General features: G+C 48.4%; 7 protein-coding genes across 7 annotated transcripts; 5 read left to right on the top strand and 2 right to left on the bottom strand.

Moving 5' to 3' along the window:
* Positions 1-2,286: 2,286 nt before the first annotated feature.
* HO173_010755 (uncharacterized protein) lies at positions 2,287-3,290 on the bottom strand (the record flags this gene model as incomplete). The annotated part of the gene is made up of 2 exons (XM_037312640.1): positions 2,287-3,066; positions 3,135-3,290. 2 exons carry the CDS (start codon positions 3,288-3,290, stop codon positions 2,287-2,289), a joined length of 936 nt encoding a protein of 311 aa, XP_037160488.1.
* A 3,621-nt stretch (positions 3,291-6,911) lies between these two features.
* Positions 6,912-7,241, top strand: HO173_010756 (uncharacterized protein; the record flags this gene model as incomplete). The annotated part of the gene is made up of 1 exon (XM_037312641.1): positions 6,912-7,241. One exon carries the CDS (start codon positions 6,912-6,914, stop codon positions 7,239-7,241), a length of 330 nt encoding a protein of 109 aa, XP_037160489.1.
* A 361-nt stretch (positions 7,242-7,602) lies between these two features.
* HO173_010757 (uncharacterized protein) lies at positions 7,603-8,791 on the top strand (the record flags this gene model as incomplete). Its single annotated transcript, XM_037312642.1, has 3 exons — positions 7,603-7,624; positions 7,696-7,839; positions 7,902-8,791. 3 exons carry the CDS (start codon positions 7,603-7,605, stop codon positions 8,789-8,791), a joined length of 1,056 nt encoding a protein of 351 aa, XP_037160490.1.
* A 552-nt stretch (positions 8,792-9,343) lies between these two features.
* HO173_010758 (uncharacterized protein) lies at positions 9,344-10,357 on the top strand (the record flags this gene model as incomplete). Its single annotated transcript, XM_037312643.1, has 1 exon — positions 9,344-10,357. The coding sequence occupies one exon, from the start codon at positions 9,344-9,346 to the stop codon at positions 10,355-10,357; it is 1,014 nt and encodes a 337-aa protein (XP_037160491.1).
* A 402-nt stretch (positions 10,358-10,759) lies between these two features.
* On the top strand, positions 10,760-11,373 carry HO173_010759 (uncharacterized protein; the record flags this gene model as incomplete). Its single annotated transcript, XM_037312644.1, has 2 exons — positions 10,760-11,052; positions 11,145-11,373. The coding sequence occupies 2 exons, from the start codon at positions 10,760-10,762 to the stop codon at positions 11,371-11,373; spliced, it is 522 nt and encodes a 173-aa protein (XP_037160492.1).
* Positions 11,374-11,501: 128 nt separating this feature from the next.
* Positions 11,502-14,576, top strand: HO173_010760 (uncharacterized protein; the record flags this gene model as incomplete). Its single annotated transcript, XM_037312645.1, has 3 exons — positions 11,502-11,659; positions 11,718-12,096; positions 13,626-14,576. The coding sequence occupies 3 exons, from the start codon at positions 11,502-11,504 to the stop codon at positions 14,574-14,576; spliced, it is 1,488 nt and encodes a 495-aa protein (XP_037160493.1).
* A 2,373-nt stretch (positions 14,577-16,949) lies between these two features.
* On the bottom strand, positions 16,950-17,762 carry HO173_010761 (uncharacterized protein; the record flags this gene model as incomplete). Its single annotated transcript, XM_037312646.1, has 1 exon — positions 16,950-17,762. One exon carries the CDS (start codon positions 17,760-17,762, stop codon positions 16,950-16,952), a length of 813 nt encoding a protein of 270 aa, XP_037160494.1.
* Positions 17,763-20,893: the final 3,131 nt, after the last annotated feature.

Genomic DNA, 20,893 nt, shown 5'->3' on the forward strand with positions numbered 1-20,893 from the left:
CTTCTTGAGATCCGAGAATAAAATCTTCCGGCTAGGGGTATCAGGGTCTGTCCTACAATCCAAATTCTCCATGTGCTCGACCAGTTCACTGATCCTGAAAGATCTACTGGTGCTGCATTCAGGACAGCACAACACCAATGGATAGCCCTCAGGACACGTTCGAAGGTGTCTAGTAAACCTGTCCTTGCTTTCAAATGGGGTTTCCCATTTTGGGCAGACAAACTCCCTCGTGCGTTCAGCATAATTCCCTACTCTTGCGAAATGGGGCGGAGCTCCAGCCAGCAGCCATGGAAGACGATACTGAATGACATATCGTTGCGATTCATCGCATCCCAACGTCAGAGCTTTAATGTGCTCGATATTGCAGCCTGCATCGCACATTTCGTCTTCAACGTGTCCTAGCAGTCCTGGTATGGTGTCGAAGCGGTCGTGTCGACAACCCCAGCATAGATGTTTGTTCAGCTTGGGTACCCTAGCACCCTTTTCATGTGTTGGTACTGTTTGAGCAGGTAGAAGGCCACTCGACTCTCTCACCTCGAAGGCCTTTTTGGTCGTCAAGGTAATGATCCTCAAAGCACTGTCGGCAGTCGCGGTATGAGCTAACACCTGCCCTGCTATATGGATAGAAGTGTTGTTCAAATTTCTGTTTTCCTGGCGGATTTTGTGTGTAGCAGTTTCTTGCTAATTGGAACGTGAATCCGCCAAAAGGTGTGGCTTTTCGCCACGCCTGTGAACGGTAATACGAGTCATACTTATACCACGGCAGCATTGCAAATCTGATTTTGGTGTAAGAGCTATTGCCGACCTAAAGGGCCAAGGAGGGTCCTTTGGCACAGGGTGGCTCTTGCAGCATCTCCCTTGCGCCAATCAGATCACATGGGTTCGTGCAGATGAATTGTGTGCCGACGAGGTTCTAAAGTCCTAGCGGCTGAAGTATCTGGAACACCACTAGCAAGGTGGAATAGGCTAGGCAGTGTTTCTGCCTGGATATCCAACGAGAATCACCCGAAAATCGGTTTAAAGCCCACTGTACCGAATGAATGTTGTTTCTGTTCTCTAGCCGCAGGAGAAACAGGCGATCAAAGGAGGACTGCCGGGCCCGCTCCCCCAGTCGCAAACGCAAGCCATTTCTTTCCACTTCGAAAGGAACTTTCTCTTGGCGTTAAGGTACATCAGTAGCCTTCGCCACAGATAGAACACAGGAAGACATTATCGTATGGTTCATGGTCAGTCCTCTTTGGTATAAGTGGTGGAGCTCCCGCACGGAACCATGTTCCTCGCCCTGGAATGATGGATAGCGCTGGTTCATTGAACTCCTCTACCAGCGCGTTGAGATGTTATATTGTCCAATCGTTGTGGCATTCGTTACTTTCTATGTGCTTTAGCATTTCTGAATAGGTGGGAAAGTGCTTCCACCCTTTGCAGCCCCAACAAGGGAATTGTTCCGGACTTGTTTGTTCCTTGGGCTTTCAATCTATCAGTGATACGATTGGTGAACAGAAAACGGTGTACCATATTACTCAGATATTCCAGGGTTTAGTTGCCAAGAAAATCTCGAAAGACACGCATGGCGTCCTGGTGGCTTGTTTCCATGTGGGTTACTAGCGCGTGCGGAGAAGGGAACGATTTACAGCATTGCTGACAATGACGGGAATAGATTCCCTGACCTGGGTACTACTGAATAGATCCATATGCTCTGCTGGGCAAAGCATTAAGAGTTGGGAATTGGTCAGGACGGGACCGACATGTGAGGACTGTAGGGTAGCCTTCGGACCATTGTTCATGTTGGAGATGAATTTTAAAGATCATCCTTCAATATGCAGGACTACTGGAGATAAAGTGAACCTATACGCCTCATTTATTGCTGCAGTTGGCACCCTTGGTAAATGGGTTGGAAAAAGATATTGTAGATTTTCTAAACAAATCATGCTCGTTATATTTACTTCTCAGTCGTAATCGTAAGAAAAGGGATTACTATCGTAATCATCATTGCTGGCAAAACCATATCGCCGGCCAGAGACACCACCATTCCTTCCATTCTCACCTCGCAAAGTTTGCCGACAGCTCGCACAAGCTACCATCTGGCAGCCGGGACACTGGAACGCAAAGTGTCTCTGAACACTGTGACAGTTGCTACACAGCCGCATCCCCTCTACCTTCGGCCAGAACCTATCATGTCGACAAGTACTCTTCGTAGCCGGTTCAGACCGATCGTTCCGTGTCTTCCTGGCCTTTCGAGCCGCCTCTTCTGCTTGCCGCAATGCTTGCGCTCGCTCTTCTGCTTCCCTACGGCGTCTCTCCGCCGCCGCCGCCGCCATCCGTGCACGATCTTGTGCCTCTTGTGTCTCTCGTGCCGCTTGAGCTTCGCGGGCTTCTTTCGCCGCCCATTCGGCCCGTTCTTTCTGGGCTTTGGCCAAACTTTCGCATTATCTCATGCATTGCCCGATCCCTTGCTTCTTGCTCCATCCTCAGTCTACGTGCTCTCGCCTCGTCTTCCACTTTTCTCTTCTCATCTTCCGCCTTCTTCTTCTCGGCCGCAATCTTGTCGTTCACATTCTGCAGCGCATCTTGCAGCCTTTGGAGTCTGGCCTCCTTCTCCTTCAACTCGTTTCCTTTGATGCTGTTACTGGCTAGTCTATGTAGACGTGTCTTTTCCCGTGCTTGTTTCTGCTCGTCTGTTTCTTTCTCTTTGCCTAAAATAGGCGAAGCTAGGTATGCCCACCAACCATTTCGCTCCCTCTCCTTTCTTGAATTCTCAACGTCCTGGTCCTGAAGACGCTTCAAGTCTGCTACAAGCTTTCTGATCGCCCGAGATAATTCGAAGATCTCATCGTCGTATTTCCACCTGAATTGTTCCAAACGTCGAAGGCGTTCCTGCCGTGCAATATCTTCTTTCTGCTCTTTCGCCCTCGCTTCAGTTGCCCTCTTTTTTTCTGCCTGTGCGGCTTCAGCTTGGCGCCAATCTGACTCCTGCTTTGCCCGTAGACTATCTCTAATGCCTGACCATCTTAGATCGTATTCTCGTCGTTTCGTGGGGTCTCTTATTGTCTCATACGCGTTTTGGAGCTTCATCAACACGTATCAGTCGCTGCCTTCAATCGTAGCAGTCGATTTGGAAAAGGAATAAGACTTACAAGCTGGAACACAGCTGTCGAATCGTCGTTAAGGTTTTTATCTGGATGCCGAATCTTTGCCAGCTTTCGATAGCTCTTAGTCACATCTTCAATGGTAGCATCATTTGATACCGCGAGAACGGCGTAATAATCGACGTTGGGCTCAGCAGAGGCCATCACGCTTTCATTGTCGATATGGCAGCCTGATCGTGAATTAAGTAGGTTGAGGTCGGTACACAAGAATCATGATGACTAATATATGCAGGGAGATTTAGTCCACCAGTAAAGACGAGTGACTTCTGTTGAGCTGTGGTGAATTTGGTCTGCGTTCAGGAGAGATTTTGGCAACAAGCATAAAACATGGTAATTCTGAGGCTGAGATGAACGCAGGCTGAGAGAGCGGGAGGCCTGAGGCGAAAATCTTTGCCAAAAGCTCAAACACTTACCGACAGTTTGCCACATCAGTTTGCTGCCTTGTGCTATGATTCAAAGCTATGACAATGAGATCTGGTCGCAGGGCATACTATTAGCTCGAATAGTTGAAGTATGCTCAACACTGTTCTGCCAGTGCTGCTTACGGGCCAGGGAGCCAAGTTTGGCAATTTCTGAGAAGTAGACATGCTCAACGCTGGCACTTGAAAGGAGGTACTGCGAAGTAAAAGATCCCGTAACCCGAGTATCCCGATATGCATTGCCACACGAGCCATGAAGCACCCATCCCCCCGAACGTCCGTAGACATGTGTTGTGACCCCAGACGCAAACAACATCTCCTTGCGCCAGTCTGGTGGAACCTTTGATGATACAACAAAAGACTGTTCATTGGTGCCATCAGTCCGGATGCTCACATCGAGAGCAAAACATATTTACCTCGAAGCCAGCGTCTTCAACAGTATTCAACACCCTGCGCCGATTTCTCTGGTTTTTTTCTCGGATAGCTCTTTCGTCAGTCCCATAACAGCACTTGCTGCTCTTAATTCCTCACGCCAAGACCTCCCATAGGTGATGGAGGAGCTTGACGATGCTGTCCGTGCCATAGCTAACACCCTCTGTGCAGGCACTGCTCTCAACATGTTGAAGAAGGCTGCTCAGATCTGCATACTGAGATCTGCAAGCTGGGCACTGATAAACCCACGGATCATGGCACGAGGATTGAATATGTCCCATCATGCTACTATACTGATCAAAAACCTTATCGCACCGAGAACACCCGAATCTTTTGGGATGCGACAGAAATAAAGGTCGGGCAAAATGCCTTTGGCGTTTTCCCCAACGTAGGTACCGCTCGCAGCCAGTTTTTGCGTAGTCGTTTTTTCGCATTGAATGGCGAATTGGTCAAGTTGAACACGCGTCGTTACGCAGGTGCCTGTCTCGAGATCCTCCAGCAACGGCGCGTATTTGGTGAATTGCCTCGAACAGCCCCAGCAGTCGGTATTACGAGGAAGATGGTTCAAGAGATGCTAGACCCGTGTCAGCGCTTTTTTTAGGCCATCCATAGGGACTTTTGACTCACGTCACTGAGTTGCTTTGGTGTATCACATTTTTTGCTGCACGAGGGGCACCAAAAAGGGCTGGGATCAGACTCGTAGTGCTGATAAAGTTCTCTGCAAATTGGGTAGTCGACCTCATGAGTCTCACATATCCAGTGGCTCCGTGAGTTCTGATAACGCTCCTCTCGTGCGGCGGCCGAAATGAAGTGACGGGCACAGCGGTCGCAAAAGTTGTGACTGTCGCGATATTGCTCGATCAAAGCTTCTTTGGTAGAGAAATCAATGTTATGACTGTCGCATATCCAATGGCTCAGCAACTTTTACGAGTCCTCGTCCCGAGCAGCGGGAGAAACAAAAAACCTATTACACTTAGAGCGCCAGTTATAGTGCTTTTGAGTGGGTCTAGTGGCTCTCTAGAGTTTCTTGATATGGAAAAATTTCGGCTGCATACTGTGCAGAAGTGATCTGACCTACTCAGAGTCAGTGAGTACAACTTTCAGGCCATAAGAAGACGAGCCGCCTCGCCTTGACGGCTTCCGGCAGTCGAAATATGGTGCTTTCAACGACGTCGAATTTGAATTGCTGATCATCTTGCCGAAGGACGGATGTCGTGCTGGTTGATTGATATTAGAAAAGGGATGGCGGTCGGTGGATATTGCTTTCGCATGCTATGAATTGGTCCGGTAGGGATCTGAAGATTAGGAGGAGCTGAGAGACGCAATGATGGGGAGGATAACTACCAGTGATGGGATACCACGCATTGTGGAATTCGGTCGCGCGTTCTTTCGTCATAGGACAGTTGGCATGGTTAGTGAAAGGTGCTGGCTTCTGGGTTATCTTGAACAAAGTCGAAATTCGGCGGACCGCTAACTTTCATGCAATCGAGTGTATTCCAAGCTACCAGAATGTGCAGTCACTTCGTGCAATTGTATAATGAAACAACTGTCAAGTCTTGTGAGATCCACGTCCCTCTCTGCCTTTCATTGCCATCGTAGGAGCAAGTCCCCTACAAAAGTGCCTTAACCTAGCAAACAGCTCCTGAAGCGGCATTTCTCAGCCCGAATCAGCTCTTCGTGGATGGGCTTATATGAAGGTCATAATCATTCAATGCTCAGGAGTGACGCCCAAACAAAATCTTCATTGCCATGGCCGTTACCCCATCACACCATCCATCTATCGGTTGGCATGATCAATCATTGATGCTTGGTATTTCGGTGCTCCTTGATTATGCAACCATGCCCGTTCAAGGCCGACTTCGCAGAGGACACCATTTTTGCTAGTGAAGGACGACTCAGCACGCTCTATGCATCGTCAACTCAAAGCGCCAGATGCGTGGTGGTGATGCGAGCTATCAGCTCATATGCGTGCCACACATTATCAAAATTCTGTGGTCATCCAGTAGAAGATGCATTTAATGATGAAGGAAGCCTGAGGCGGCCGCCAAATTCTGCGCCTTGGCAGCGGCAGCTGCGAGATCGGCAAGTAATCGTAGATCTTTCACACCACATTCCCAGATCCGTACTGTAGCATAGAAAGCTCTCCGCAAAATTATTCGAATAACACTGCGACTACGATTAGTATAGGTCCGAAATGGATAAGATGAAGCTATACTGAAGTCTAAAAAAATGTTCTCACTCCGGCTTTGCCACCATAAAGCCAAAAAATCCCAAAAAAATCATGTTTTTCTTAGTCTACAATTTATGAATATTAATTATTAGAGAAGTCTTTTCTATATAAAATCTAGTTTATTTTAACAAGTTCTATTAGTCTTTCTTTGTCAAGTTTTTTTTAATTGAATTTTTATTTTCATTAAGTAAAGTGATTTTAGTAGTTATAAGGCGTAACTCTTACTACTACGGGGCGGTACAAAATCAACTGGTTATCAAAAAGATTCGTTTAAAAGTTATATCTGAGAAAAAAAAGCTTAATAGAATTGAATAAATCAGTATAACTTTGCAATATAAACAAGATACATGAATAATAAATAATTTGCGATGAGATCTAGATAAGAAAAACATGGTTTCTCCTGAATTTTTATGTATGCTTTGGAAGCAAAGCCGGTGGCCAGGCATTCCAGATTTTTTTGCAATACGCTAATTGGCAGCGGCAGCTGCGAGATCGGCTAAAAGACGTTTGCCCGACAAAGCAGCGCTCTGCAAAGTTCAATCTCATACTCTGACAGGATCAGAGGCTGGCGACCGTGACAAGTCGCTCCGAATACATTAGTATGACATAGACGGGAGTATCTCGAATAGTCGGAAGGCAGCCAATCTACAGCGCTGACTTTACGCTCTCAATGACAAAATCACCATGCCCAAGGCCTCGACCAGCTTCTCCCACATGCCAGCTCCGTCAAAGAAAGTGTCCTTTGGCGCGCACAAGAGGTATTCTGAGGTTCAACAGATGGCTATGGAACATCTGGCTTGGTGCAATTGCGAAATGGCACCGCAGTTTGAGAGCAGTAACGCTACTGCGGAGAGCAAGACGGACCTTTGGAAAGAAGGTTGGAAGCGGCATCATGAGAGCTGGAATATCATTGAGAGTATGTTGGGTGCGAAAGTGAATCGGTCTCGGAAGCATGGTGGCCAGCGTGCGAGCTGCCCGCAAATTTCACAGTTTGTGACTTCAGCGCAGGCATAGTGGAACACAACTTGGGCTTCAAGCCTAAGATGAGACACATATATGTTAACAAGGACTGCAGCACAGCGTTTGGATTGTTTGAATCTCGCTATTAGTATCCTGTTTCACAAGATTTGCTACCTTGCCCTAAAGAGGTCTTGCATTATCTCAGGCTTTGAACTCTTCTGCTAGGCCTCCATCTCCCAATGCCTTACCGGAAACCTCATTTCCTACTTACTATAGTCCGCGTCAAACGCGGCTATCAAAGTGAATAAATGACGTGGAGTCACCAGCTTGTGTTTTGACGCATCCAGCAACAGTGTTTTCATATACCGCCCTCGGCCTTTGAATACGCGTCTGTCTCCAGCCCACAAGATCCTCAATGTCACTGCCAGAGGGTCAAGGTGAGCTTTTAGAACCCAAGTGCGGTGATATGTTTTCATGCTTAGGATCGTACTAACCTGCTCACTTCCAGTCCAAACGGCAAGCACGATGGCCGTGAACCTCGACCAACAACACGCTGCTTTTGAACGACAACAGCGATCAAAGATAGGCAGCATCGGTCATGACCATCAATGCACTGTTTATGAACAACAACAAGCTAGCTCTTCTGATTTCGGTATGCTCCAGCATCCCTCAGAATCTGGAATCTGAGACTAATGGCTTAATCGGTCAACATAGTCTCACATCGAGGACAAGAAGTCTGTACAGAAGTCTGCGGAGTCTTCTCTCCATCGCTCCATAATCCAGCGCTCCAACCTAGAGGAGAAAATCCTTTGGACAACCCTCAATACCACTGTCCTCGTTGCGACACTACCTACTCACGTTCCTTGGCAGTCAAGCAGCACTTTCCTCGATGTATCGAAACTAACGGCAACCCCGACTCTCTCAGATGGTTTGATCATGAGAGTAAAGACCTTACCGTTACACGGAATCTGAACACTCTAAAAGCTGCTGTCACTCCGAGCAAGCACAAGCGAAGTGCATTGGCCATTGCTTCTCTGTTGGCGGATGAGCCAGAGGCATTCGTGGTTATGAATAAAGTCGACAAATGGGTTGCCATGGCAGCGGAGAAACAAGCAGCAACTGTTGCTTCGATGTCGAATAACTCAAATGGGATAGGAACCTTGGCCACACACATTCCGACCCCCGTCACGAAGTCAATGGTGGACACGTCAAGCCGTAAGGACACGTCAGTAGTCAAAAAGCCAGCTAAGGCGCCCACTACGGCACCCAAACAGGGAAGCACACTCGCGATCCCCGCAGCACGCGACCAGTTCGTCACCCTAGCGGGCGAGCAACCGGAACCAGGACCGCAAAAGCCGAGGAAGCGCAGGGCGCCTATCCATGGCAGGAACACAGCCCACCTGTTCAATAATGCGGGGGTGCTCATGCCATCGATTCCTGGGATAGATATCGTCACGGAACGCTTGTTTGACAAAGGGGAGATCATGTCCCTAGGACCATCGCGTTCGCACAATAGCTATTACCCAACTGGAGAACCACTTGGTGGCTCCTTCCTACTGGACCACTCGAGTGACAAGAAGCGCAAAAGGGATAACGAGAATTGATTGGGACATCAGAGAGAGACATCGGTCACGTCGCTGTCGAGATTCTACTAACCAATTGATGTTACCCATAGGTTGGATGAAGCAATTGTTGGAAATCACAAAGCCGACCGGGCTGCAAAGAAACAGGATATACTCAGCATCACCAATCTTTGGACCATTGCATCCACTCTCTGCGCACCCTTATCAAGGCAGTACAAGGAAAGCTTTGTCACGATGTATTGAGTAGAAAGTGTTAATCCAGCTCCCTCTAGCACAAAGACCTTGTCACTCAGTGTCAAGAACTAGCCCAATGAACTTCTTTCATCAAAGGAAATATAGTTCACAAAGATATGACACTGACTGACGAGCCAGGGTCTGATTGTGTTGCAGGTTCCATCCACATCGAGACCCTATTTACAATAATGCTCCTCCTTTCAACTTCCTTCTTCACACTCCCTCATCTTCATGACTGCACATCGCGACAACCCCCATATCCAAGCGGATCAAGTTTCAGGAAAACCAGGCCACCAAAAACCAAATCCCTAGACAAATCTCAACCCAAAGTCGTCAGTCATGGCTTCCTTCGCCACGAGCGAAACGTCCCTCTTAGACACATCCTCATTCGAAAAAATGATTCCGTCCAATGGCGGCAGCCCCTTAGTCGTGAATCAAGATCTGCCCGAGGGTTTGCGAGCTGGCTACACAGAAATCAAGACTCTTTGCGAAAAGATGGATACGCGTTTGCACATCCACAGCTATGCAAGAGAACTCTTCGAGGCGGTCTATGAATCGGAAGAGTTTGTGTCTGAGCCTCAGAAGACAGTCGTCGCTGGCTGTTTGTTTATCGCTTACGAGGCCACCGAGGACGACCCGGTAACGAGAGAGGCAACCGGGGGGTACCGCATCTTGCAAGAGAGCAAGATCTCCTACCACGAGCGCTCTATCTTAGCGCCAGCCGCAGATCTGGACGTACTAAGGATTTTTGCAGCCCTCGAGGAATTCTTGCCCAAAGCATCCGTCGGGGATGCCGATGAGGTGATGGAACCAGCTGTTGTCAACGAAGCTAAGGGGTATAACGCCGCCCTAGTAGAGAACGAGAACCCAGATGACGCAGACTCCAGTGTTGGTGACTCAACCAAATTCTTTCGAGCGGCCTACAAAAGAATCGAGACCCTTTGCGAATGCCTACCTATACCCTCTCAAATCCTGTGCAATGTTACGGCTCGTATCAAGTCCCTTTACAAGAATGTTCACCTTTCAGGAGGGTTTGAGCAGGATGAACAAGCAGCAGTCGTGGCAGGATGTTTCTACCTCGCGTTCCGCCAGCTAGGAGTACCTCGCACCTTTCGGGAAGTCTGGATCGTAACCCGCGTTCCTATCGTGGACCTCGAGGCGGTGGTGAAGGATCTTGAGGAATTTTTTGCTGAAGAGGCTAGGCTCGAGATACAGTCGGAGGAAGAGGCGGAATATCTGTCCGATGAGCCAGACACTGTCTCCTCTTCATATAGGGCCCACTCGAGTGACGATAGCGAGGCGGAGGGACCAGCTGATGAGGGTAGAGAGAGGCTGGGTCCGCGCTGGACCTAGAAGAGAGATAAGTTGTGGTAGTATTGCTCGCGTAGATCTGATCACCGCTGATGTAAGATAGATGGAGAAGGTTCTGATAGTTAATGGGCTAATGAAGCAAAGACAAACGCTGGGTATCCCTGAAGGCGGCTAGTCAATCATTCTCGTCTACGTGTCCCAGATACTGTGTTATTACCATGTCGGACATTCCCACGAGTTGTGCAACAGTTTGGGCGCAGAAGGTGGAGATTTCAACGGCAATGCCTACTCATGTCCATAAAATTGAAAGTGCTAACCGATGATATACTCTCCTAGAGACCTAAATCTCTCCCGTTCCTAGTCCCATATTCTTCTTTCCTCTGGTACCTCATCCGAACACCCAAATTAAATCCCCAGACAAGTCGCACGGCGAAAGTATCAACCATGGCTATCAGTAAATTAGTTTACCTTCGCCAGAAATCCGCTCTTCCCTACCGTGTCCAATCAACTGCGTTCGATACCCAGCTCTACGGGAATGAAGTACAGCTGATCAGAAACTATCATTTCGAAGCCATGGTTCCATTTGGCACAAAACATCTACTCCAAGTCAAGAAATCCACGCGAGCTTGCTGGCTGCTTACCAAGAATTCAAGCGCCTCTACGAAGCCATGGGCTGCTATCCACCGCAATGCGAAAGAGCTCTACGAAAAGTCCTATGCATCGGGCCATTTTACTTGGTGGCCACAGAACACAGTCATTCTAAGGTGCCTTTTCATTGCTTTCTCTGACACGAGGTCGACTCTATACATTCGACAATGCGATGTCTTAGCGCCAAGGATGAAACAGAAGAGGAATGCGTCGAAACCCTCAAGATATCCTTCATCGCGCCAATAGTCGACATCAACAGTAGCAGGATGGATGAGGCGCCCGAAGCTAGTGACCTTTCCAGGCCGCTAATATCGGCTTATCACGAGAACCAGGTCTTCTGCGACTGCCATTCTCTCCCAGACAGAATCACATCCTACGCCAAACTCTTCGACTTTGTTTATGAGCGCTGAGATCTCGAGAAACGCGGAAAAGATGCTATTGTTGTGGGCTGCTTATACATCGCTTGTCGTCAGATGAAAATGTAAGAGCTACGCGGTGGTCCGTCGTCTGACCAACGTTCAGATCTTAGACATCGAAAATGATGTTAAGGACCCCAAGGAATCTGTCTCTGCTCATCATGAGGCAGAAAAACATGAGCAAGAGGAGGCTGGTGACCGACCATAGGGGCCAAGATATATCTCTGCTTTCGACGTCACCAACTCGCTCCAGACCTCGGGATACCAGGATCCTGGACGTGTACGTATTGTCTAGTTGTATACAATGTACAATCACGTGATGCGCGACCCCTCCACAGCTCACTTAGCACGGTACTTTCCGACCATGCCGATAGGAGTACGGTAGAGATCTCGAAGCTGCCTACGAGTGTTGAAGACCGCTTTCTGCCTATCGAGATGTTCCACCGACGTGGCGAGAAGGAGGACCAGAAGACCGGTACGGGCCCCGTCGCAGTGCCCGGCAGCAACGTCACCTTTATCCTCGGTAGGAAGCTCAGAGATGGTAGAGTCATTGACTGCAGCCCACCAAGGGACAGACTCACTTTCACTGTCGGAGATGATTGCATGGACACCGATGCCTTCCACATCGGAATGAAGGGCATGTTGGTAGGAAGGAACGTCGCATCATCGTCCCAGAATGTTATGCGTTCACCCCTGAGGAGTGGGTGGCACTTTTCGGTGAGTCCCACATTGGATTGGATGTAGGCTTTGACTTGAAGCTGTTGAAGATTGAGTAGGGGCCGAGAGTTGGCTGGAGGCCGGCGTGGTGAGGTAAGAATGCGCGAAATTGCTTTGACCTAGGTAAGATGGATAGAGGTGGAGCTAATTGCAGATGAAGCGCAGGCATTGAGTGTTTCAAACGAGGCAGCAGATTGATGTTCCTGGGAATATAAGAGAATGATCGCAGTCAGAAACGCATTTTTCCATTGTTTAAATCTTGTTTTCAAGTCCATGACTCTTCTCATACTTACAGGCACCGAAACAATTGCCAATACCCAAGCCCCGAGTCGGCTGATTACCTCGCCGAGGCGGATCCTAATTACAAAACTCTGTATTCTTCCCAATAAACATAGAACGCGTAGATACTCAAGTACATTGTTCTCCGCTTCCCTTGGGCGTTTTATCTTCCCCCAAATTCGACAAGCCACTACAGTCAACCAATGACCACCCAACTCAGACAGGAGAAGACTCAACATCCACTCTTCAACCTAGATCCAGGAGTTAGCAGCCGTACATCATCAGAAGTTTTCCATCAGCAAGTCAGGCGGAGTAGCAATCCATAACGACGGAACCTTCTAGCGATAAAATTTGATCCAAACGACAGTGATGTCAGAACTCTTTTTCGCTGCCTTCAAGCAACTCACAAGCAGTGCAAGTGGATGGAAATTCATTGAGGACGCCACATTCCAAGGAAAATAAGCTCTAACACCACGTCTACGACAATCCTAGCCAATTCAGCTCTACTCGGAGATAACATCACACACTAGAAGGGACGAGTTACTATGGAACTAACGATGCGTCTTTTTACGATGATTTGACTGTTCCATAAAAATGCGGCTCATTGATGAGTCTTCTTCACGTGGCTTGTTACAAATGTCTGGTTTCACGGATCTTGTCTCATGTGCCTTTTTCATGCGTCTTGAAACCTTGTGTTAACCACCCGATGGGTTTCTTGTGGCAATGGAAGCGTAAGACACCCTCGTAGACCCTGAAAATTGGCAACGTAAACGAGTATATCATCAGCTCAAGAGGAAAGGCAAACTCACATTGCCTCTTGGTCTAGCTGCCTGGGGACCAACATTGTTTCATCGATTTGCAGCAAACGCCGCACAGAAACTTCCATTGTCCAGGTCGACAAGAACCAATCTCAACGGAAGGAGTTTGCTGAGGCACAAACAGCCGGTTTGGGTACGCCGTCCGACCGGCACCAGAAGAAGTTTCATGCATCATGTCGCTGGCCCAACTTAACACATTCACTGTTTCAAACCATTGTTGCCCTCTTTGCCATCAGCTGATCACTACGTCAGAACGAAGGCGCAGTCGTCCATAAAGCTCTAAGACATGGCCCATAACACCAATCGTTACTCATCTGAGTCAAAAGTCTTCGGTCTCCCTCTTCTTTCGTCTTCCCCATACAATCTGGTTGTCGTCAACCTCGCACCTCGTAAAGTACTTAAGCCATAACATCTCATCTTTCATGAAATCAGTTCATCAAGGCCAAAGGCAACCAGGAAAACACGATCAAAACATCTACCATGTCCTCGCAAGACATCTCGCATTCTCAGAGGGAAATGTCTACGCAGAACAGCATTCCGGATCAAGACAACTTCACGCTAGCGGCAGAGATCGCCAATATCTCCACAGAAAACGCGGTTGTTGCTCCGTCTGGGACGGGCTCGGTCCACGAGCGGCATGTTATCAAACTCACAATCGCCTACAACGAAATGGACCTTCTTGTTAAGTCCTTGGGTGTTTCCCACGAAGTCGCTGGTCACGCAAAATCACTGTACAGCGCAGTCTACAGCTTCAGCGACATTGAAGAACTCCAATCTCAGCACAACGCCATTGTCGCTGTGTGCGTTCATATTGCCTGCGGCGAGAAGAATCAGCAACGATCTATGCAAGAAGTCTCCAGATCATCCCACGCAACGACCCAGCAAATGCTCATCGTGTCCGGAAAATTGAAGGACTTCTTCGCTACCGGACCGGTACGGGGACCCCTGCTCTCCGAGGAGGACAAGCGTTTGCAATCCGCCTATGACACCCTCGCTAGCATCTCGGACCCAATTAAAATCGATCCGATTGTCGTGTATTACGCCAAACGTCTCTGCAAGGAGGTTTGCAATTCTGGCAGCTTCAAAGACGAAGAGGAAAGCCTTACCGTTCCCTGGTGCCTATTGATTGCCTCCCGTCAATTAAAAGACCCACGATCCTTTGAGGAGATATTCACCATACTTCCAGGTGCTACCAAGGCCGACATGGGAAGAACAGGGGAGTCCCTCAAGGTGTTCTTTGCTGCAGAGGATAGGCAGCAGACTACGGAGGCGTCACAGACACAGGGAACTTCCACGGGTGTCGGTGCAGATGCTCGCTCCACTGGCAAAGTTGTGCGTACACTGCAGGAATTGATCGAACAGCTAAATACGGAAGAAGATTGAGGAGGTGGTGGTGGTGCTGGGAACGAGTTGATGGAGTCGCAGAGTATTGCTAGTGTGTATGGCAAAAGAAAGGTGGAATTCTTGCAGATGTACATGTATGATAAGATAAGGATCATGCAATGAAGCACAAACTTATCACAATGATTGCTATCCGAAAGCACAATTGACGGTCCTACTGATTTCCTCCCACTGACCACTCAGACACGCCCGCCCCAGAGTCTACAGGTCTCAGAATAATTAGGAGAAAAATTCCTACCGGAAAGATTTGTCCTTTCTCCGACCCTTTTGCACGTGCGTACAGCGCGACTGCGAAAAAAACCTGAGCCCCCAAGTCTTCCACCCCATCACCACACCACCAGCCCCAGCGACTCAACACTGCACATCAGCCTTTAATCGGGACCGTACCATCTTCTCATTGCTAACACAAGGCTGCCGGCACCCATTCGCCGGCGCTCCGGCCTACTGCGTACTCCATGTATAGGCCCGACTCATCACCCTCCATCTTAACCACAGCCTCAGCCACCCAAAACCAAACTTCAATAGGACCGAGTAACGCAACCGCTTAGGGCCCCTTCTGCAACCACATATTTTGGAAATAACCCCTACATATTTCCACTAAATAACGCCACCACTTGGCTAATGAAAACAAGGCTTGAAAATAACGCTTAGGATATTTCCAAAACAAGTAGAATATGTGTACGGTTCCGTTCTGTAACCCTGTTTCTGAGGCTGAGTCAGAAATCAGAATCGTCGCAAAAATTATCTTCTCCGTAAAAAATCATTGAATTCCTACCATTCCACATCACCATGGCCGAGATACCTGCTACTACTACTGCACAGGCTTTGGCTATCATTGATACTCCTATTACTCCCATTATTACCCCAAATAAGCCTGCTCTATGTCTATCGGTACCGATGTCTCATTGCCTATGATTTGGAGCCAGACTATAAAGGCAACATTTCGAAATGATACAACAATATCGTCTTAATTAGCAAGAGAGTAGACACCGGCTTCAAATCTGAAGCATGGATAAGAAAAAGAGAATAATATATATATATCGGTCATAGATGTCCACTATTCTTGGCGTTCTTAGCCTTATTTTGGCTGAAAACAACCCTCGAGGGTTGTTTTCAGATATTTTCAAGCCTGTTTTCGCTTAATAAGCGAAAATATGTGGAAATATGGTTACAGAATGATACCCTGTATATATTTGACGCTAAGCTGAAAATTAGTGGAAATATCTAGGGGTTATTTCCAAAATATGTGGTTGCAGAAGGGGCCCTTAGTATTGACACCATGTTTAAGAGAATCAAAAATCCGCAAATGCTCAAGGCTTTTTCCGTAGCCCTTATCGCCACAGCTTGACTGGGGGCTAGTGAGGGAGAGGCACAGCACACACTTATGGCAGGATAGCCGAGATTGCCATATTAAAAGAGCCTTAAATAGGCCGTGTCCCCCCGTTTTTTGCTCTTCATTCTTGTTCCTCTCGTCGCAAGAAGAGGTTTTTTGGACTTTTCCCACCCACCCGCGCCTTGTTTTTTTAGCGTTTCCTTGTACTTAGACTCCAGGTCTTCTACCTTACGTAGAGGGAGTTTTCCTAGGGCTGAGCTGCATAGTGGACCGCTGTCTGCGTGCGGCTGGGCCTTAGGACCCAGCCAATCATCATTTAGAACTCATTGTGCGTGTAGTTTTCATGGGACGTTACGCGAGACAGCACTAGGCCAGCATCTGAAAAGCAGACGCCGCTAGCAAGTGGCGCGGAACGGTCGCTGTGGTTGCTTGGTTGGGCATGGCTACCTATTCTTTATCTAAGGATAACAGAATGCCGCTGCGGCGGATACAGAAATGTGATGGCTCCATGGGTGGAAATGTTGTGAGGCTCCCTCTGCGATTCTGCCTCCTAGAAGTTAGCGGCGGCTTTGTGGAATATGACTTCTGGAACTTGTCTCGAATCTGACGTCTTTGGCGATGTTGGTGGAGTCAAATGGGGTATGGGGGGCTGGCGCTTTGTGTGTTTGGGTGGGATAGGTTCGTTGTAAGATTGCCAGGGTGCGGATTGGGGGTTGCCGTTGGGAATGGATTGAGACATAGTGAACGAGAGAAAGATGGCCAAGAGCAGCCAAGGCCTGCGCGCAGGAAAGATGATGCTGTGTGCGATGGGCTAGAGGATGGAGAAGGGTTTTAGTGTTTCAATTTCGGCTATTGAGCATGAACGCTTTGGTATAACCTAGCTAAAACGGCTGTCTACTATCGACTAGTGTTGAGCAACAAGCAACCGGTGTAGCAAATCCTTGCTCTATGACACAGTATGTGTTCGCCAAGATGTCACTACGATTTCCGCAGTGAGCGTACAGTGTCCAGTCTCGCTCCGATCAATTTCGCCTCTCCCATCTGGGAATTAGCTTGATACCGTGGAAGTCGATCGAAAGCTTTTCAATCAGCACTTTAGTGAGCACTTGGAACTTTTGGGTCGCAGCTTGCTCCTTCCTGAGAGGCCTGTCGATAGTCCGTACAAGAATACGATAGATCGGGGAACTCACTTTACATGTACATCCCTGACCATCAACGAAGAAGACACAATCTAGAGGTATCTTACCACTATGTGCAAGCATATCTCTGCAAATGTGCTGTTCCCGTTCAAGCATGCCCACAATCTCAATCCGCTTCGGATGCCCATAACTGTAGCCATTACCATCCAGGTACCCCAGCAGAGTCTGGCCCATACGACAGCGACCGACCGGATACCGACAGTTTGTGAGGTCTAGGCGGAGAAGATCTAGACCGTCGATACCTAGCCAAGCACTAATCGTCGAAGACCAAATATCGAATGTGAGCCCTTCCTTATTCTTTTCACGCAAAAGGTCCCATCTCTCGGCGTTCGTCAGTTCCTCGAAAGGGGTCCTCCTGGAAGTGCCGTCGGGTCCGTCTTGCCGGTACTTGACGCACTGTAGAGTGTATGCGATGTTCTCTGTGATATCCTGCATATCGAAGGCAATATCGAGCCTCTTGACCTGGGGAAATGGCTGATGAATGCACCACCAGCCGTCATCGTCGATAGAGCCCAGAGGTACAAAAAATGTGTTCTTGGCGGAGTAGACCACGTCAGAAGCATCTCTCTGCATTTGGGTGCTGACAGCGGAGAGCAAAGCTGGTGGTGCAAGGATCAACAAGACTCTGATTGACATCTCTGTCAAGGACAGACTGACCGCATTCTGGTCGCTCGTAGTCCCAATACCGGAGCCACTGTTTTACCGCTACATCTCGTCTCAGAGCGACCGTCCCGCGGACGAGAAGGAATCCGAGGATGTCGTATCGGATTTCGATTGTGAGACCGAAGTAGCGGAATGGGTCTTCGCGTCTGGAGTGAGGTGCGCTACGGAAATAATCATCCAAATCATATTACGAAATGCTGAACTCTCATCGCTTTGAATCTCAAGCTACAAGTAGCTCTGATGGTACATGGTTTATACGACGGTGACGGTAAGAGAGTAAAGTGATAGAGAAAGCTATGACTGCTGGAGACGAAGGGAAGTGCTCAAACTTCACGACGCCAACGCACGTGACGCGTCGCGTTAGTGTACTTTTAGTGGTATAATTCTCTAGTCGGTTTTTTGGGTATAAGAACACGCAGCACATATCTTGTCATCCAGAGATTTTGACAAGATGGATTTTGCTTATAGACTAGTGCAATTCGATATATGAAACAGCTATGTCTGCGAGACGTTTTACTCAACCTATTCTCAGGGAATCTCTATCATCAGTCATTTGTTGCACTTCCAGGTCAAGGCGACTAGCGTGAAACGGGTTACTCTCTACGCCTGACTCGAGTCTTATGTCCATAACACCTCATGCCTAGATCAATTGCGCTAGCCTTTGGGACCCCTAACAAATTCATTTCAGCGGAGCAAACGCCTTTCGTTACCTTGGGAGCCAAGGACACATATCCCTCCTGCTGTTATCGGACCTGTCAGATGAAGGACAAGTGGAACGGGAAGGTAGAGAAAATCCCTGCCGTGAAACCCTATGAAGCCATTGGACGACCTTCTCTTTCCCCGTAATCCCGTCACCAGAGACTTTATGCACGATTTCTTGTACGAGAAGATTGCGTCAAAGCCAACAAGATGCAGGATGCAGATATGGGGGGTGGGAGGAGATGCGGACTTTGCCAGTTTGCGAACTCATTTCGCAGCACCTTGACAGTCTGTGGTCCTCGATGTAACCATTAACAAGAATGCGCGTGCGTTCGAGATACGCCCTCATCTGGAAAAGAGTTCCCTCCGAACAACCGCACGACGCACACATAGCACCTTACATATATACTTATGATTCAACGACGTCTTCAAAATCACGCACTAGCGCACATCGTATGCAAATGACTGACACATCACTTTAGATAAAGGTTACCGCTTAGCGGATTTCTTCAGCTCCATAGTCGCCAATGTCTGGTCCTACCAGCTGTGAACAGTGCAGAATCTGCGTTCCTCTTACAGACAGAAGATAGCCTCATAAAGCACCGTTGGCCACACAGATATGCAGAACCGTCCCAACAGAGATACCATGGCTTATATGAAGCAAAGCGTCACACCCGATGCAGAGACTTTTGGCAATGAGGGGCTTTTGGGGAGGGTGGGCGCATGACTGCGGGTTTCAGCTGGAGGTATAGTCTATCTGGTGGCGCCCGGCCAGGCGCGCACCGTCCGAGCGTTCCCAAACCGGTCCCTACATCTGCAGTCACCAAGATACGTATAGGTACTCAAGTATGAATACGAGGCTCTGTACTTGAACTTGGCCAAGTCACAACGAACAGAAGCTTAAAGCAACGCTAGGTTCAGCGAGGGAAGCTTTACCCAAGAATGCATTGCATCTGTGGTTGGGAGTATTTAGTTCGTATTAGGTTCGATTCCTAATGGCGCTGGTACAATGGTGTTGCGGTGCTTTTTATTTCTGGCAGCGCCATTAGCCACAGGTTTTAAAGTTCCGTCGAGCGGTATTGGCGAGGGCTTAGGTTCGAAACCCGTGCGACGCATTGATTTGTGAAGCGAAATGTTCCCCGTTAGTCATAGTCCGGGGGCGGACACCTGTTGGTTGTGGTCGTGTGGTTGGGAGTATTTAGTTCGTATTAGGTTCGATTCCTAATGGCGCTGGTACAATGGTGTTGCGGTGCTTTTTATTTCTGCATCTGCACGGCTACCGAACCGTCAGTGACAGAAGCTTAAACCAACGCCCGCATTATGTACGCGGCCGGGTCTTCGGACCCCACGGGCCACAGGCTCACAGCCCCGCTCGATGCATGATGATCGACGCTGCATCTCTATGCCCCTACGAGCTGTCCACTTATCTGCCGTCGGATAACACGGGGTGGAAAACCATGGCAGTCAAGTCGGAAACTCGCCGGGTAGCGAAAGGGAAAAAGTGGAGATATCTCCATCCAGTCACCTAAGAAATCCTGCATGGCACTGGTTTGGGGAATGCAGGAAAAATTTGTTAGGTTTCTCAGACCCGCTGGGCTCCTCAGCTGGAGTCTGAAGACCATGGCGTTGAGCCTGTCGGGTTTCCTGACACTCCGTTGGAAAAGCAACGCCATCATAAGTGGGGTACAGCATAAGCGTCTGAATAATGACGAAGTCGGAGCCGTCCGCTGTTTTCCTTTCCGGTCGAGAGGCGTAGGTAGATTGAGCCAACTTTTTTTTGGGCTCCAGAAACCACAGTCTGCTACTTCTCATCTTGCTCTTTGGATTTTGGAGAGACAAGCCAGTTGGCAGTCACGAGGGGAAAGGCAAAAGGTTGCTTCGCCATTTTACGAAAAAATCCGCCTTTGTCCTCCAGGACCTCCCTTTCCCTCGTAAATAATCGACTTCTCTCTCTCTCTTTTCCTGTTCTAAGAGCAAAACGAGAAAGCAAAAGCGTGATTCTCACTTTTCGAAGAATCCGCCTTTGACCTCGCCCGCTAATTTCTAAACCCTTCAAGAATGGGTCGATTTGAGCGGAGAGAAGACCGGATATCACCTTCAAAAAATACGTTCTGACTCTGGGATTCAACGGAGTTTGTAATATTTTGAGGCACTTACTTCGCACATAAAAACGAAAGACTTGATGTAGTCTTTTATATTACACCAATGTAATCGCTTAATCACAAATACTGATGATGTTTTTTGTTTCAACAACTCATGCGCTTTACTCACAACAGAGATCTCCGGCGCATTCGTGCAGGAGATCTCATATGAAGCTAGGTCTTGATTGGCCAAGGCCTCTTCGATGGTCTTGACCGGTGCGGCGACAGCAAGCATTCTGGAAGAGCCCGGAGTGCAGTTCTCCA

Source organism: Letharia columbiana, assembly GCF_014066305.1.
Source record: "Letharia columbiana isolate WasteWater2 chromosome Unknown Sc0000052_s0, whole genome shotgun sequence".
Classification (NCBI taxonomy): domain Eukaryota; kingdom Fungi; phylum Ascomycota; class Lecanoromycetes; order Lecanorales; family Parmeliaceae; genus Letharia; species Letharia columbiana.